This window comes from Callorhinchus milii, unplaced genomic scaffold (genome assembly GCF_018977255.1).
Source record: "Callorhinchus milii isolate IMCB2004 unplaced genomic scaffold, IMCB_Cmil_1.0 Scaffold6, whole genome shotgun sequence".
In the NCBI taxonomy this organism is placed as follows: Eukaryota; Metazoa; Chordata; class Chondrichthyes; order Chimaeriformes; family Callorhinchidae; genus Callorhinchus; species Callorhinchus milii.
Window position 1 is genome coordinate 25,222,758 of NW_024704747.1, and position 14,427 is coordinate 25,237,184.

Genomic DNA, 14,427 nt, shown 5'->3' on the forward strand with positions numbered 1-14,427 from the left:
TATTATTTGAAGTACATTGTCTTTAATCTGCATTTCAATCACTGCTGATGCCTAATTAATTTTCCATGTTCTTTTTTGTTTTACAGTACCACCAACTATAGATTTGGATGTGAAATTGATTGAAGGTCTTGTCGTGAAGGCTGGCAGCACAGTCAGATTTCCTGCCCTTATGAAGGGTATTCCTGTACCTTCAGTCAAGTGGGTCATTGACAGTGTTGTGATCAAATCAGAAGGCCATTACAAAATTAACACTGATGGCCACTCTACAATCCTTACTATTGAGGAGTGTAACAGAAAACATAGCGGTGAATATTTGCTTACCGTTTCCAATCCAGCTGGTAGCAAGACAGTTGCTTTACATTTAACCGTCTTGGATGTCCCTGGCCCGCCAATTGGTCCAGCTAATATCCTGGAAGTAACCCCAGAACACATGGTCGTGTCCTGGCGTCCACCTAAAGATGATGGAGGAAGTCCTGTTATGAACTACGTTGTTGAAAAGCGAGAAACGAAGAAGGAGACCTGGGGAATTGTTAGCAGTGGAAGCACAAGTACCAGAGTTAAGATTCCACGTCTTCAGAAAGGATGTGAATACATTATGCGGATACGAGCAGAGAATAAAATCGGTATTGGTGAACCATTAGACTCTCTGCCAACTGTTGCCAAACATACATTTGATGTCCCGTCACCACCTGGTAAACCAGTTGTTTATGATATTGCAGAAAATGCCGTAACAGTTTCTTGGGGCTTACCAAAGTCTGATGGCGGAAGCCCAATTAATGGTTACATACTGGAGCGCAGAGAAATATCTGGCAAATGGATTCGGGTGAACAAGACACCCGTATTAGATATTAAATTCAGGGCCGTTGGACTATTTGAAGGCAATTCATACCAATTCAGAGTATTTGCTGAAAATATTGCTGGTCTGAGTAAACCATCACCAAACTCTGATACAGTAGCAGCCAAACGACCTATCACAGCCCCTGGACCACCAATTAATCCCAAACTGAAGGACAAAAGTAGGGAAAGTGTTGATTTAGTCTGGATAAAGCCTAACAAGGATGGAGGCAGCCCTATCTTGGGATACATTGTAGAATGTCAGAAGACAGATAGTACGAAATGGATTAGAGTCAACAAAGATGATTTGATCCCGCAATGTGCTTACAGAGCACATGGTCTAATTGAAGGCAATGAATACCGCTTCCGTGTAAAAGCTGCCAATGTTATTGGGGAAGGTGAGCCAAGAGAATTACCAGAAACTGTGATCGCAAAGGACATTCTTCAACCTCCAGAGATAGACCTGGATATCGTTTGCCGTGAACTGGTCACAGTTCGTGTGGGACAAACCATCTGTATAAGTGGCCGTGTTAAAGGCAGACCAGATCCAGACATCACATGGTCAAAAGACAGCAAGGTAGTCTCTCCTGACAAACGCACAGAGATCAATAACGATTATCCAATTATAAGGCTCCACATTAAATCAGCAACTAGAGCTGACTATGGAAAATATAGCGTCGTTGCCAAAAATAGTAGCGGACAAGTTCAGGCTGCTGTTGTTGTCAATGTACTTGACAGACCTGGACAATGTCAAAATATCAGGACAAATTACATCACCAAGGATTCTTGTATGCTTGCTTGGGACAATCCAGAAGACAATGGCGGCTCAGAAATCACTAACTATATTGCAGAATGCCGTCAACCTAGCCAGAGAGGATGGTCTATGATCTCAGCAGATTTGACTAAGCGCATAGTCAAGGTACAGCTTGTACCAAATCAAGAATACTTCTTCCGTGTTTGCGCAGAAAACAAAGTTGGACTGGGGCCGACTGTTGAGACCAAGACCCCAATCCTAGCCATTGACCCCGTTGAAAAACCTGGAGCACCTGAAAATTTCCATGTTGCCGAAACAGGAAAGTCATTTGCTCAACTTAAATGGAGGAAACCGGATTTTGATGGTGGTAGTCCCAATCTGTCGTATCATGTTGAAAGAAGATTGAAAGACACTGATGAATGGGATCGATTACACAAAGGCAGTATTAAAGACACGTTCTTTATGGCTGACCGGTGCATTGAGAACCAGACCTACCAATTCAGAGTACAAACCAAGAATGAAGGTGGCGAAAGCAACTGGGTGAAGACAGATTACATTGTTATCAAAGAAGAAATTCAGAAACCAGTCTTGGATCTAAAGCTATCTGGAATATTAACTGTTAAAGCAGGAGAAACCATTAGACTTGATGCTGATCTTAGAGGCAAGCCTGCGCCAGAGGTGACGTGGGTTAAGGACAAAGATGCAATTGACTTTGCTAGATTGCCTCGAGCAAAGATTGAAATCACCCCGGAATCAGCCCGATTTGCCCTGATTAAGGCTAAACGTAGTGACTCAGGCAAATATACCATTATTGCAACAAATATAGCTGGTAGCTTCACGGCCTATGCCATTGTTCATGTTTTGGATGTACCCGGAGCCGTCAGAGACCTAAAGATCTCTGCCATTGCAAGCGATCGATGCAGAGTCAGCTGGGACGCACCAGAAGATGATGGCGGCTGTGAAGTCCAAAACTATGTGATAGAGAAATGTGAAACCAAGAGAATGATCTGGTCCACATATTCTACTTCAGTGCTTAACGAGTATGCAAACGTCACTCGTCTCATACAAGGAAATGAATACATCTTCAGGGTACGTGCAGAAAACAAAATGGGCACTGGACCACCGACTGAAAGTAAACCAGTTACGGCCAAGACACAATTTAACAGACCTGGCCCTCCAGACGCACCAGAGATCACAAAGGCGAGCAGGGAAGAAATGACTGTTGTATGGAATCCACCAGAAGATGATGGTGGCAAATCAATCACAGGTTACATATTGGAGAGGAAAGAGAAACTATCTATTCGATGGGTACCTATCACCAAGACTGCAATCACAGAAAGACGCATGAGGGTGAAAAATTTGACTCCCGGACGCGAATACCAGTTCCGAGTCAAAGCAGAAAACGAAATTGGAATTGGAGATCCCAGTGGGCCTTCCAGACCAGTATTCGCAAAGGATCCTATGGGTATTTTTTTTTTAAATTTACTAAGCAGTAACATTTTGCTTTCTTTATGTTTCCAATTTTCTTCGTTGTCATTCTCAAACCATATTTCGCACATCTTTCTCCGCAGAACCACCTGGTCCTCCAACTGGTCTGAAGGTGTCGGACAGCACCAAGACATCCGTGACTCTTAGTTGGGGGAAACCAGTGTACGATGGTGGCTCTCCCATCATTGGTTATGTCGCTGAAATGAGACTGAAAGGTTCAAGCGAAGGTCCTGAAGAAGGTTGGAAGAGATGTAACGTTGCAGCTCAGCTTGTTCTCACTCAGTTTACAATGACAGGCCTTGATGAGAAGCAAGAGTACGAATTTAGGGTGGCAGCAATGAATCAAGTTGGGCTCGGTCGTCCTGCTGAACTCAAAGAAGCTGTATCTCCAAAGGAGATTCTAGGTACGAACTGTATTTAACGTTTTTGTTTTTAACTGAACTGAACTGAGAAATTTTGGTTCCTTAAATGTTTCTTTTGCTATTTATTTAAAGCCAAATAATTTCTTACGCAAAATGTGATTTTTTTTTTACAGAACCACCAGAGATTGACTTAGACGCAAGCCTGAGAAAAGTTGTAGTTGTCCGAGCCGGGTGTCCTATTCGGTTGTTTGCTACCATTCGAGGCCGACCGGCACCAAGGGTCTGCTGGAGAAAAATGGGAATTGACAATGTGGTCAGAAAAGGCCTAGTTGACCTCCTTGACACAATGGCTTTCCTCGTCATCCCAGATAGTACTCGAGATGATGCTGGCAAATATTCATTGACACTGGTGAATGCAGCGGGCGAAAAGGCAGTGTTTGTGAATGTGAAAGTTCTTGGTAAGTCATACAGTTGCAGTACACTTGTTTCCAGTTTCATGAATTGAAATTTTGCAGGTTTGGTAATGGTGTTTTTTAATAATATTTTTTTTTCTTCCGCACACTCCTAGACACACCCGGGCCTGTCTCAGATTTTGAAACTTCAGACGTTGGAAAAATGACATGTCAGCTCTCTTGGTCACCACCTGATAATGATGGTGGCAGTCCAGTGACCCACTATATTCTGGAGAAACGCGAAGCAGATAGGAAGACCTGGGCTTCAGTAATACCAGATTTGAAGAAAACTAGCTTCAAAATAACTAACTTGGTACCTGGAAATGACTATTATTTCAGGGTGACCGCTGTCAATCAGTACGGTTCTGGGGTTCCAAAGGATACTGCTAAATCTATTGTGGCAAGAGATCCAATTAGTAAGTACTTTTGTTTTGTTTTCTTGTTCAACAGAACCTATTATATCAATGAGCTAATGGGCAGAATAGATTCCGCCATTGGTAGTTTTCTTGTTTTCTGTGTTAAGCATTTTGCTTGAAGTCAGTTGATCTCACGGAGTCCTGTAACGTATTGGATAGAGCACTCGCCTCACAAGCGAGAGGACCCGAGTTTGATTCCACACTCCTCTGTTTACCTGGCAATAAGCAGGAAGCTGGGTGTTAGTCGATTGCCAGATCGTTTCTCCGGGGGTAATAATCCCTTCAAAAAAAGTTTCAAAAAATAATAATTTGGTCACTTAATCCACGACTCATTGTGGGACACAAATGTACACAATTGGCTGCCAATTCACTTCACAGTATATTCTGTGAAGCGCTTTGAGAAGTCTCAAGGACAAGATGAGGCACTATATCAAATGCAAGGATTATTATTCTCTAATTAATATTCCGACATTTACTCTTGTAGGCGAACCAGATCCACCCAAGAAAGTGGAGGTCACAGATGGCACAAAGAGCTCTGCTACGGTGGCCTGGTTGAAACCTCTCAGGGACGGAGGTTCTAAAATCGATGGATATATCGTTGAATACCAGGAAGAGGGTCAAACTGAGAAAGAATGGACGCAATATTCTGTAGTCAAGGACCTGAGCATTGTTGTGATGGGTCTTAAAGAAGGAAAGAAATATAAATTCAGAGTTGCAGCAAGAAACATTGTGGGGTCCAGCTTACCCAGAGAAACTGAAGGATTCTTTGAGGTTAAAGAACAACTAAGTAAGTAACAATTATAGATTTCTTACAAGGAACTTGACTCACTATAAAACAGAAGTACAGGTTGGCACTTGAAGCAAAATAGTGTTTCTGGCCAGAACGTTTTAAGGTACTAAGATAATTTTAGAAAGTCTGCCAAAACGCCTGAAAACATGATCATTCTAATCTGATAGGAATTTCCAAATAGTTTAAGGCTGCAGACACAATATGACGAAGCAAAGTAATACAATACAAAATGACATTTGTATAGCGTTCTAATAAAGGTATTCCTGGATTAAAATGTACTTTATTTATGTTTTTTTCTTACAGTGGCACCAAAGATTATCATGGCAGAGAACATAACTATCAAAGCTGGCAAGAAGTTAAGAGTTGAGTCTCACATATTTGGCAAGCCTGCACCAACCTTCAAATGGCAGAAGAATGATGAAGATGTGATGCCATCGAGCCGTCTAGCCGTGCACAAGTCAAAGGGTGCTTCTGTCCTCATCATCAAAGACGTTAGCAGAAGTGACAGCGGCTTTTACAATCTTATAGCAGAAAATAGCTCTGGCATTGCCTCCCAGAAGGTTCATGTCGTGATAATGGGTCCGTACCTTTTCTTATATTTGTTTTATACGATTATAATTTTGCTTTGAAAGGAAACATTGCAACAGTAACTTTACATTAATTGCATTCTATTGCACATGGAGTTACTTGACATTTTCTTTTGTGGATTACCTTTGTCTTTCAGATGCCCCAGGCCCACCAGAACCACCGTTTGATATTACAGAAATTGACGCAGATGCGTGCACCCTCGCTTGGCACACACCACATGAAAATGGCGGCAGCAACATAACAAACTACATTGTTGAGAAGTGTGATTTAAGCCGAGGTGACTGGATCACTAGCGTGTCATCTGTATCGAAAACCAGCTGCAGAATTGGAAAACTTATGCCTGGGCAAGAGTACATGTTCCGGGTCCGAGCAGAAAATAGGTTTGGCATTTCAGATCCTCTTACTTCTGGCAAGATGATTGCTAAATATCAATTCGGTAAGTTAGATCAAAGTGTCTTGGACTTCCGACTACTCTGTTAAAAGATAGGGGAGGGAGATTTCCTTATGTTGCTAAGTATAGTAACGTTCATAATGCAGTGTACGTTAACATTGGTTCCTCAGTGTCACTGCACAAAGTATTTTGAGGATTGTTTTGCCCAACATTATTTTTATTGACAGCTGACTGATCGATTTGTTTCCGACAGATATTCCAACTGAACCAAGAAATGTACATTTAACAAAGGTGAACAAAGATTGCATATTTGTTGCATGGGATAGACCAGAAAGTGATGGTGGCAGTCCCATCACCGGTTACGTTATCGAACGTAAAGAGAGAAACAGTCTTCTTTGGGTGAAGGCTAATGACACAGCTGTCCGTACAACTGAATACCCATGTTCAGGTCTCATTGAAGGGCTGGAATATACTTTCAGAGTCATTGCACTGAACAGAGCTGGAGCCAGCAAGCCCAGTAAACCAACTGAGTTTGTAACAGCAAGAACACCTGTTGGTAAGTCTTGTTACAATGCATTATAAACTTTGCTTGATGATTTCTTACATTTTCTCAGCAGATTTTACATATAAAATCTATAACTTATACATGTCATTTACAATTACAACAGATCCACCAGGCAAACCAGAAGTATTCGATATTACACAGAGTACTGTGGCTCTTCTTTGGGCAAGACCCAAACATGACGGTGGGAGCAAAATCCTTGGTTACTTTGTCGAAGCTTGTAAACTACCAGGTGAAAAGTGGATCAGATGCAACTCCAACTGCCACAACGTACCTCTTGAAGAATATACTGTTACCGGTCTTGAAGAAGCTGCTCAATATCGGTTCAGAATCATTGCGAAGACTGTCATTAACATTAGCAAGCCATCTGAACCTTCAGATCCAATTACCATCCAAGCAGAACATGGTAAGCTTTGAATTTTGTTCTTGAATTCATTGCCAGTTGTTGTAATTTTTCACGGATTCGAATTTAGTACATCGCCACGTTCATTTTTACACGTATTAACGTATTGAAGCNAAAAAAATTATAATGCAAGCTGTTATTCTGTTAATTTGACAGATGCGCCCAAAATTGACTTGGGTGTGTCCATGAAGAGTCTTATGACTGTGAAGGCTGGAGTCAATGTTTGCTTGGAGGCTGTTGTCTCTGGAAAACCTTTTCCGAAAGTCAGTTGGAAGAAAAACGGCAATGAGGTTGTGCCTGCTGATGGTTTCAAGATAACAACCACAAGAAGTTTGTGTACTCTGGAGTTATATTCCGTTCAAAGGAAGGAAACTGGAGAATACTCTATTTTCGCAGAGAATCCAAGTGGATCGAAATCGGCTCACGTAAAACTTAAAGTACTAGGTATAGAGATTTTTTTTAAAATACTTTTTTAAAATACTTTGAAGTCAACGTTTAATTGAGAAATGATGTATTCATTTCCAGTACATTAATGCACCCTTATTTTCAATTTTTTTTTCTTCAGACAAACCTGGCCCACCTGCTTCTGTCAAAATCAGCAACGTTTACTCAGATCGTGTTAACCTCAGTTGGCTGCCTCCTCTAGAGGACGGAGGTGCTGATGTAACCAACTATGTTGTTGATAAGCGTGAAACAAGCCGGCCTAATTGGGCTCAGGTCACTGCTAACGTCCCAATTACTAGCTGCGGCATAGAGAAGCTGATAGAAGGACACGAATATCAGTTCCGCATCTGTGCTGAAAACAAATATGGTGTCGGTGACCCCATCCTGACTGAATCCGTTGTTGCCAAAAATCCTTACGGTAAGAAAAGCACTTTGTTAATGACGTAGTCGTTTTTTTATTTTATTTTAATTGATGAGCAAAGGAACAGTTTTTAAAAAGGAATCTGTATTCTTCATAGATGTCCCTGGACAATGTGATCCTCCAGTGATTAGTAACGCCACAAAGGACCATATGACTGTGAGCTGGAAACCCCCAGCTGATGATGGTGGTTCAGCTATAACTGGATACTTACTAGAGAAACGTGAGACAAAGGTCGTCAAGTGGTCCAAAGTCAACAGGAGACCAGTCATGGAAAGAACAGTTAAGGCGACAGGACTTCAAGAAGATTTGGAGTATGAGTATCGAGTTATTGCTTTGAACAAAGCTGGACCAGGCAAACCTAGTGAATCCTCAAAATCAGCAATTGCTGTTGATCCTCAATGTAAGCTAATATGAATATGAAATAGTTTTGACTGCCATGTTCTAGAGTTATATTTATTTAGACTATTTTGCTGAATATCATTTTGTTTCTATCAGATCCTCCTGGCCCCCCTGCCTTCCCCAAAGTGATTGACACAACTCGCGGCACCGTCAGCTTGTCTTGGAGTAAGCCAGCGTATGATGGTGGAAGCCCTATCCTGGGGTACCTGGTCGAGATTAAACTCGCGGATACTGAAAATTGGATGAAATGTAACGTGCCAAAGAACCTTCAAGAAACGCGTTATATTGTTACAGGACTGAACGATAGCACTGAGTATCAGTTCCGTGTATCTGCAGTGAACAAAATCGGCTTCAGTGATCCAAGTGATGTGCCTGATAAACATATTCCCAAAGATATTTTGAGTAAGTATTTAAATTGCTTGCCTACAGATACACAGTCTCTGTAAAATCCCGAGAAGCGCTTTGAGATGTCTTAACAATTTTATAAGGCGCTAAATCAAATGCAAGAATTATTGTTGTTATAACAATACTCATACAATACACACTCGATGCTGTTTTTGTAGCCATATTATAACAGCCTGTATTTGTGTGTCTGAACAGTTGCTCCTGAAGCTGATCTTGATGCTGACTTAAGGAAGGCACTTATTCTGCGTGCGGGAGTCACAATGAGGATCTACGTGCCAGTCAGAGGTCGTCCAACTCCAAAAGTCACGTGGGCAAAAATGAATACCAACATCAAGGAAAGAGAAGGACTTGAAATCAGAACTTCAGAATACGATACAATGCTGTACTGCGAAAACGTCAATCGATATGACGGCGGAAAGTACATTTTAACTTTAGAAAACAGCAGTGGAATGAAGACATATACACTTGTTGTCAAGGTTCTGGGTAAGTTGGTCTCTGAATACTTTTAGGCAAAAAATCCTGTTTCTAAAATCAATTCATTTTATAATTCTTCTTTTGGATGAAACATCTTTTTTCTTTCTTTCAAATTAGACTCTCCTGGTCCTCCGCTTAACCTTGTGGTTAAAGAAACATCAAAGAATTCTGCTGCTATTTCCTGGGATCCTCCACTTGTGGACGGTGGTAGTCCAGTTAAGAATTACATTGTGGAAAAACGAGATGCTGAAAGAAAGGCATGGTCAACTGTATCAACTGAGTGTCCCAAGACAAGTTTCAGAATTCAGAATTTGGAGGAGAGTAAATTTTACTTCTTCAGAGTGCTGGCTGAAAATGAATATGGCATCGGCGTGCCTTGTGAGACAAAGAATGCTGTGAGAGCTTCAGGTAACAAAAATTGTTGCTTTATTATAACGTAGTCCGCTCCACTCGCTCAGTGGGCTCCGGCCTGCTCCATGTCCCACGCCCAGCTCACCCCACCATCGGATGTCGGGCCTTCAGCTTCTCTGCCCTCACAATTTGGAACTCCATCCCACAGTCCCTTCGCCACTCTTCCTCCCTTGTCTCCTTCAAGGCCCGTCTCAAGAACTTCCCCTTCGTCCGCACCTTCAGTCTCCCTCCTACCCATATCCTTCCGGCCCTCTACCCCTCCTGATCCAAACCAGTTGCTCGGGTCCAAATCCGGGATGACCTCCCGACCTAAAAAGGCGTTATACAAATGTTATTTGTTGTTGGTAACATAACTTTTTCTTAAATTGTATTTATTTACCTAATACAGAGGAACCTGGACCTGTGATCAACCTGAAGGCTTTAACGTTGACCAAATCATCTTGCACCCTGGCATGGAAAAAGCCCGCCAGTGACGGTGGATCACGAATTACAGCTTATGTTGTTGAAATATTGCTGGCTGGAGACAAATGGAAAGAGTTAATGCAGTCAAAGAACATGCAACATCCAATAAAAGATTTGGAGGAAGGAAAAGAATATACTTTCAGAGTGAGAGCACTGAATGATGCAGGATACAGTCCACCAGAGGAAATTACAGTTGTAGCCAAGGATCAAGTTGGTGAGTAATATGTTACATTGAAGCCCCATTCACCTTACAGTTTGTTATGAAATAAATCCACTTTTGATCGCAAGTGTGATTACTGGAAGTGAAATCAATAAGGTATTGTACCAGAAGAAAGATACACCATCCAAACGAACCTTAGACACTCATTAGCAGAAACAATCTAATGTGTTTTTATGTTTTCAAAAACGGTTTATCTGATCAAATAGTGTAGCTGGAAAATATCCAATTCATTGGTTAAGACTAAAAATGTAACGGTTCTCAAAGGAGACGTTAATCACTGAACATTTAACTTTTACAGGGTGTGTATAGCAAAGCCGCTTACATTATTAAGTTACCCCCCCAAACTTTTAAGACTGACGAAATCAAATTGATAATGTGAATAGGATACATACTTCACTTGTGACAACAAGCACAGTAACTTCATTGAGATATCCTCACTCGTGGCATATTACCTGTGGGAGAAATGTTGTAAGATCCTCCTGAAAATGATAAGAAGTTATTAAAAGGGTTATTAAGTTATTAAAAGGGTAAGCTTCCGAATACAACTAAAACATTGGAATTCTAATTTTTTTGAACAAAATCACTGTTTTTCTTCACAGTACCACCAAATATTGATCTGAGAGACCTGCCTGACTTAACTTATGTTGCCAAGGAGGGAAGCAGCTTCCGTCTGAAGATTCCAATCAGTGGAAAGCCAGTCCCAAAAGTAACATGGAAGAAAGGTGAAGACCCGCTCTTGGATGAGAGTGGCAGAGTTGTTGTGGAATCCACTGCTGTCAATACAACATTAATAGTACGGGAATGTCAAAAGAGCGATGCCTCAAAGTACACAGTCACCGTGAAGAACACCGCCGGCACAAAGGAAGGCACTCTGTTCATCAAAATAGTGGGAAAGCCTGGAATACCAACCGGACCTCTGCGTTTCGATGAAGTCACAGCGGATGCCATTACTTTGATCTGGGGAGCTCCCAAGGACGATGGTGGTTCAGAAGTTACAAACTATATCCTGGAAAAGCGAGATAACACGACCAACAAATGGGTGACGTGTGCCTCTGCTGTACAGAAGACAACATTCAGAGTCACAAGACTTCACGAAGGAATTGAGTACACCTTTAGAGTCAGTGCTGAGAACAAGTATGGAGTAGGCGTAGACCTGAAATCTGATCCCGTTATAGCCAGGCATCCGTTTGGTAAGCATTGGTGCATTTTACAGGTAGATTTCATTGAATCGCATTGTTGTATTGAATTCAAGCTAAACATTCTCCTCCTCCTCCTCTCAGATGTACCTGATGCTCCTTTGCCACCTCAAGTTGTTGCCGCCAGACATGACTCTGTGTCATTGGTTTGGACAGACCCCAGGAAGACAGGTGGTTCACCTATCACAGGTAAAGCATTTAACGTTATTATCTTTCTTTTGCAAGGACGTCTTTCCAATGTGAAGGGCGGTATATAGGTGTAATTTGTTGTTATAGTTTAGTTCAAGACCCTCCTCTTTGACCGTGCCTTCGGTCACCCTCCTTCCCCCCCCCCCCCCGCACCCCCACCCTCCCCGATTCCGACCCCCAGCTCGGGTCCGAAACACTGATTGTCCAGCGCCTTGAGACATCCTCCCGATGTGAAAGCCACTGTACAAATATAATGTTGTTGTTGTTAGTTCATGGTGATTTGCAGTGCTTTTAAAACTATTTATTCCTTACGCCAGGTTATCACATTGAGTACAAAGAAAGAAACGGCCTTCTGTGGAAACGAGCAAATAAGACCCCACTGAGAATGAAGGATTTCAGAGTAACTGGCTTGACAGAGGGACTTGAATATGAATTTAGAGTTATGGCAATTAACTTGGCTGGTGTAGGCAAACCAAGTCCACCAACGAAGCCTGTTACCACACTTGATCCAATTGGTAGGTTGAAAATATATTGCAGATTTTTTGTATTCTTTCTATTCCACATTGCAAGGGCCACAAAGCACCTTTACTACCCTTGAAATGATTTTTATTTTCAGATCCCCCTGGAAAACCTGATGTCATTAACATCACAAGGAACTCTGTGACCCTCATGTGGACTGAGCCCAAGTATGATGGTGGACATAAACTAATCGGCTACATTGTTGAGAAGCGGGACCTCCCTTCGAAAATCTGGATGAAAGCAAATCACGTTAATGTTCAGGACTGTGCCTTCACTGTCACTGACATGACTGAGGGCTGCAAATATGACTTCCGCATTAAAGCAAAGAATGCAGCCGGAGCAATCAGCGAGCCATCGGAAACGACAGGAACCATTGTGTGCAAGGACGAATATGGTGCGTATTTTGATTTAACAAAACGTGAAAAAAAAAAGCACTGAACCAAACCAAGCGTTGTTCGCGGCACTAACACATCTGTTTGTTCTTTCATTTCCACAGAGGCACCAACAATTGTAATTGATCCTACTGTAAAGGAAGGCTTAACAGTCAAAGCTGGCGATACAATCGTGATTACTGCCACCAGTATTCTCGGCAAGCCTCCGCCAAAATCAGCTTGGTCTAAGGGTGGAAAATACTTCAAGCCCTCTGACATTGTCCAAATTGAAGACACTCCGACTTCCTCCATACTATCTGTTAAATATGCTACAAGAAAGGATTCTGGAGAATATACCATCACTGCCAGCAACCCGTTTGGTATCAAAGAGGAAAATGTCCGTGTGAAAGTTTTGGACGTTCCTGGTCCTCCAGGCCCCATTGAAGTCAGCAATGTCTCATCTGAAAAGGTAACACTCAGTTGGTCGCCTCCTGCAGAAGATGGAGGTTCTCCGGTCAAATCCTATACAATTGAAAAGAGAGAAACCAGTCGCCTTCTCTGGACTTTACTCGCGGAAAATCTCCCAAGCTGCAGATATGTCGCAAGCAAACTTATACAAGGAAATGAATACATCTTCCGTGTCTCTGCTGTAAATCAGTATGGCATCGGTGACCCTTCACATGGCGAACCTGTTAAAATGGTAGATAGTTTTGGTGAGTACTTTTTAATAATAACAATCATTAAAATAATAATAATCGTTGCATTTGATATAGCGCCTTATCACGTCTTCGAGGCGTCTCAGAGCGCTTTTTAAGTTTACAACGCTGACACATATCGGACTGGTCCGTTCATGTCATTAGTGTTGTGGGGCCTTGCAGGCTATATCCCACATAGGGACTTGAATTCACATAATCTAAGCTGACACTCCAATTCAGTGCTGGGGATGGGTGTTGCATTTTCGGAGGTGCTGTCTTTGGGATGAAATGTTAAAACCATCTGCCTGCTCAGGTAGATCTTAAAGATCCCCCGGCACTATTGAAAAACAGAAGGGAGTTTCTCCCAGTGTCTTGGCTAACAATCCCCCCAAATAAAATTGGTCATTCCCTCCATGGCTATTCCTAATTGTGCTGTCCCGTTTACCTGCAAATATAGTCACTTCATTTCACGGTAAATCCTGTGAAGCAGTTTGAAACGTCCTTCCGACATGATAAGACGCTATGCCAAATGCAAATATTATTACAAAAATGCAAGATATTTCACTCCTGCATATTTTAGTTTGATGATATGAAACTCACTTATAAATCTTCGTCTCCTAGGTCCACCCGGTCCACCAGGAAAGCCTGAAATCACCAATGTTACCAAAAACACAGTCACCATTTGCTGGAAGAGACCAGTTGATGATGGTGGTAGTGAAATCCTAGGATACATTGTCGAGCGTAAAGAAAAGAAAGGTCTGAGATGGGTTAGAACAAGTAAAAAATCGATTTCAGATCTACGGCATAAAGCAGTAGGACTTAATGAAGGAACTGAGTACGAATTCCGGGTCACGGCAGAAAACAAAGCAGGCATCGGAACACCAAGCGAACCATCAGCATCAGTGCTGACAAAAGACTTAGCATGTAAGCACTGACTTCATATATTTTAAAATTACATTCAAATACATTAAAATTCTTTTTAAATGATCTAAGAACTATATTAGGGTTTATTCAAATTATATTTAAGATTATATTAAAATATATACATTATATTCACATATACTATATATAAATGATATTCAAATACCTTAAAATTATATTTTAAAAAAGAAAGATGTATGTAAGCGTTTACTTCATATTTAAAAAGAATTCAGCAAATTTATATTCAGCGCAGTAGGCGC

At 41.6% G+C, this 14,427-nt stretch overlaps 1 protein-coding gene across 1 annotated transcript in view; it reads left to right on the forward strand.

Moving 5' to 3' along the window:
- ttn.1 (titin, tandem duplicate 1) overlaps positions 1-14,427 on the forward strand; it is a 227,881-nt gene that overhangs the window by 166,212 nt on the left and 47,242 nt on the right. Inside the window, 22 exon segments of the mRNA XM_042336317.1 lie at positions 87-3,053; positions 3,160-3,480; positions 3,612-3,896; positions 4,007-4,306; positions 4,791-5,093; positions 5,400-5,675; positions 5,821-6,120; positions 6,329-6,631; positions 6,744-7,043; positions 7,197-7,484; positions 7,606-7,902; positions 8,003-8,305; positions 8,401-8,706; positions 8,905-9,192; positions 9,301-9,591; positions 9,983-10,270; positions 10,876-11,466; positions 11,557-11,661; positions 11,979-12,176; positions 12,278-12,574; positions 12,677-13,264; positions 13,868-14,170. Coding sequence (XP_042192251.1) covers positions 87-3,053; positions 3,160-3,480; positions 3,612-3,896; positions 4,007-4,306; positions 4,791-5,093; positions 5,400-5,675; positions 5,821-6,120; positions 6,329-6,631; positions 6,744-7,043; positions 7,197-7,484; positions 7,606-7,902; positions 8,003-8,305; positions 8,401-8,706; positions 8,905-9,192; positions 9,301-9,591; positions 9,983-10,270; positions 10,876-11,466; positions 11,557-11,661; positions 11,979-12,176; positions 12,278-12,574; positions 12,677-13,264; positions 13,868-14,170 — 9,498 coding nt within the window.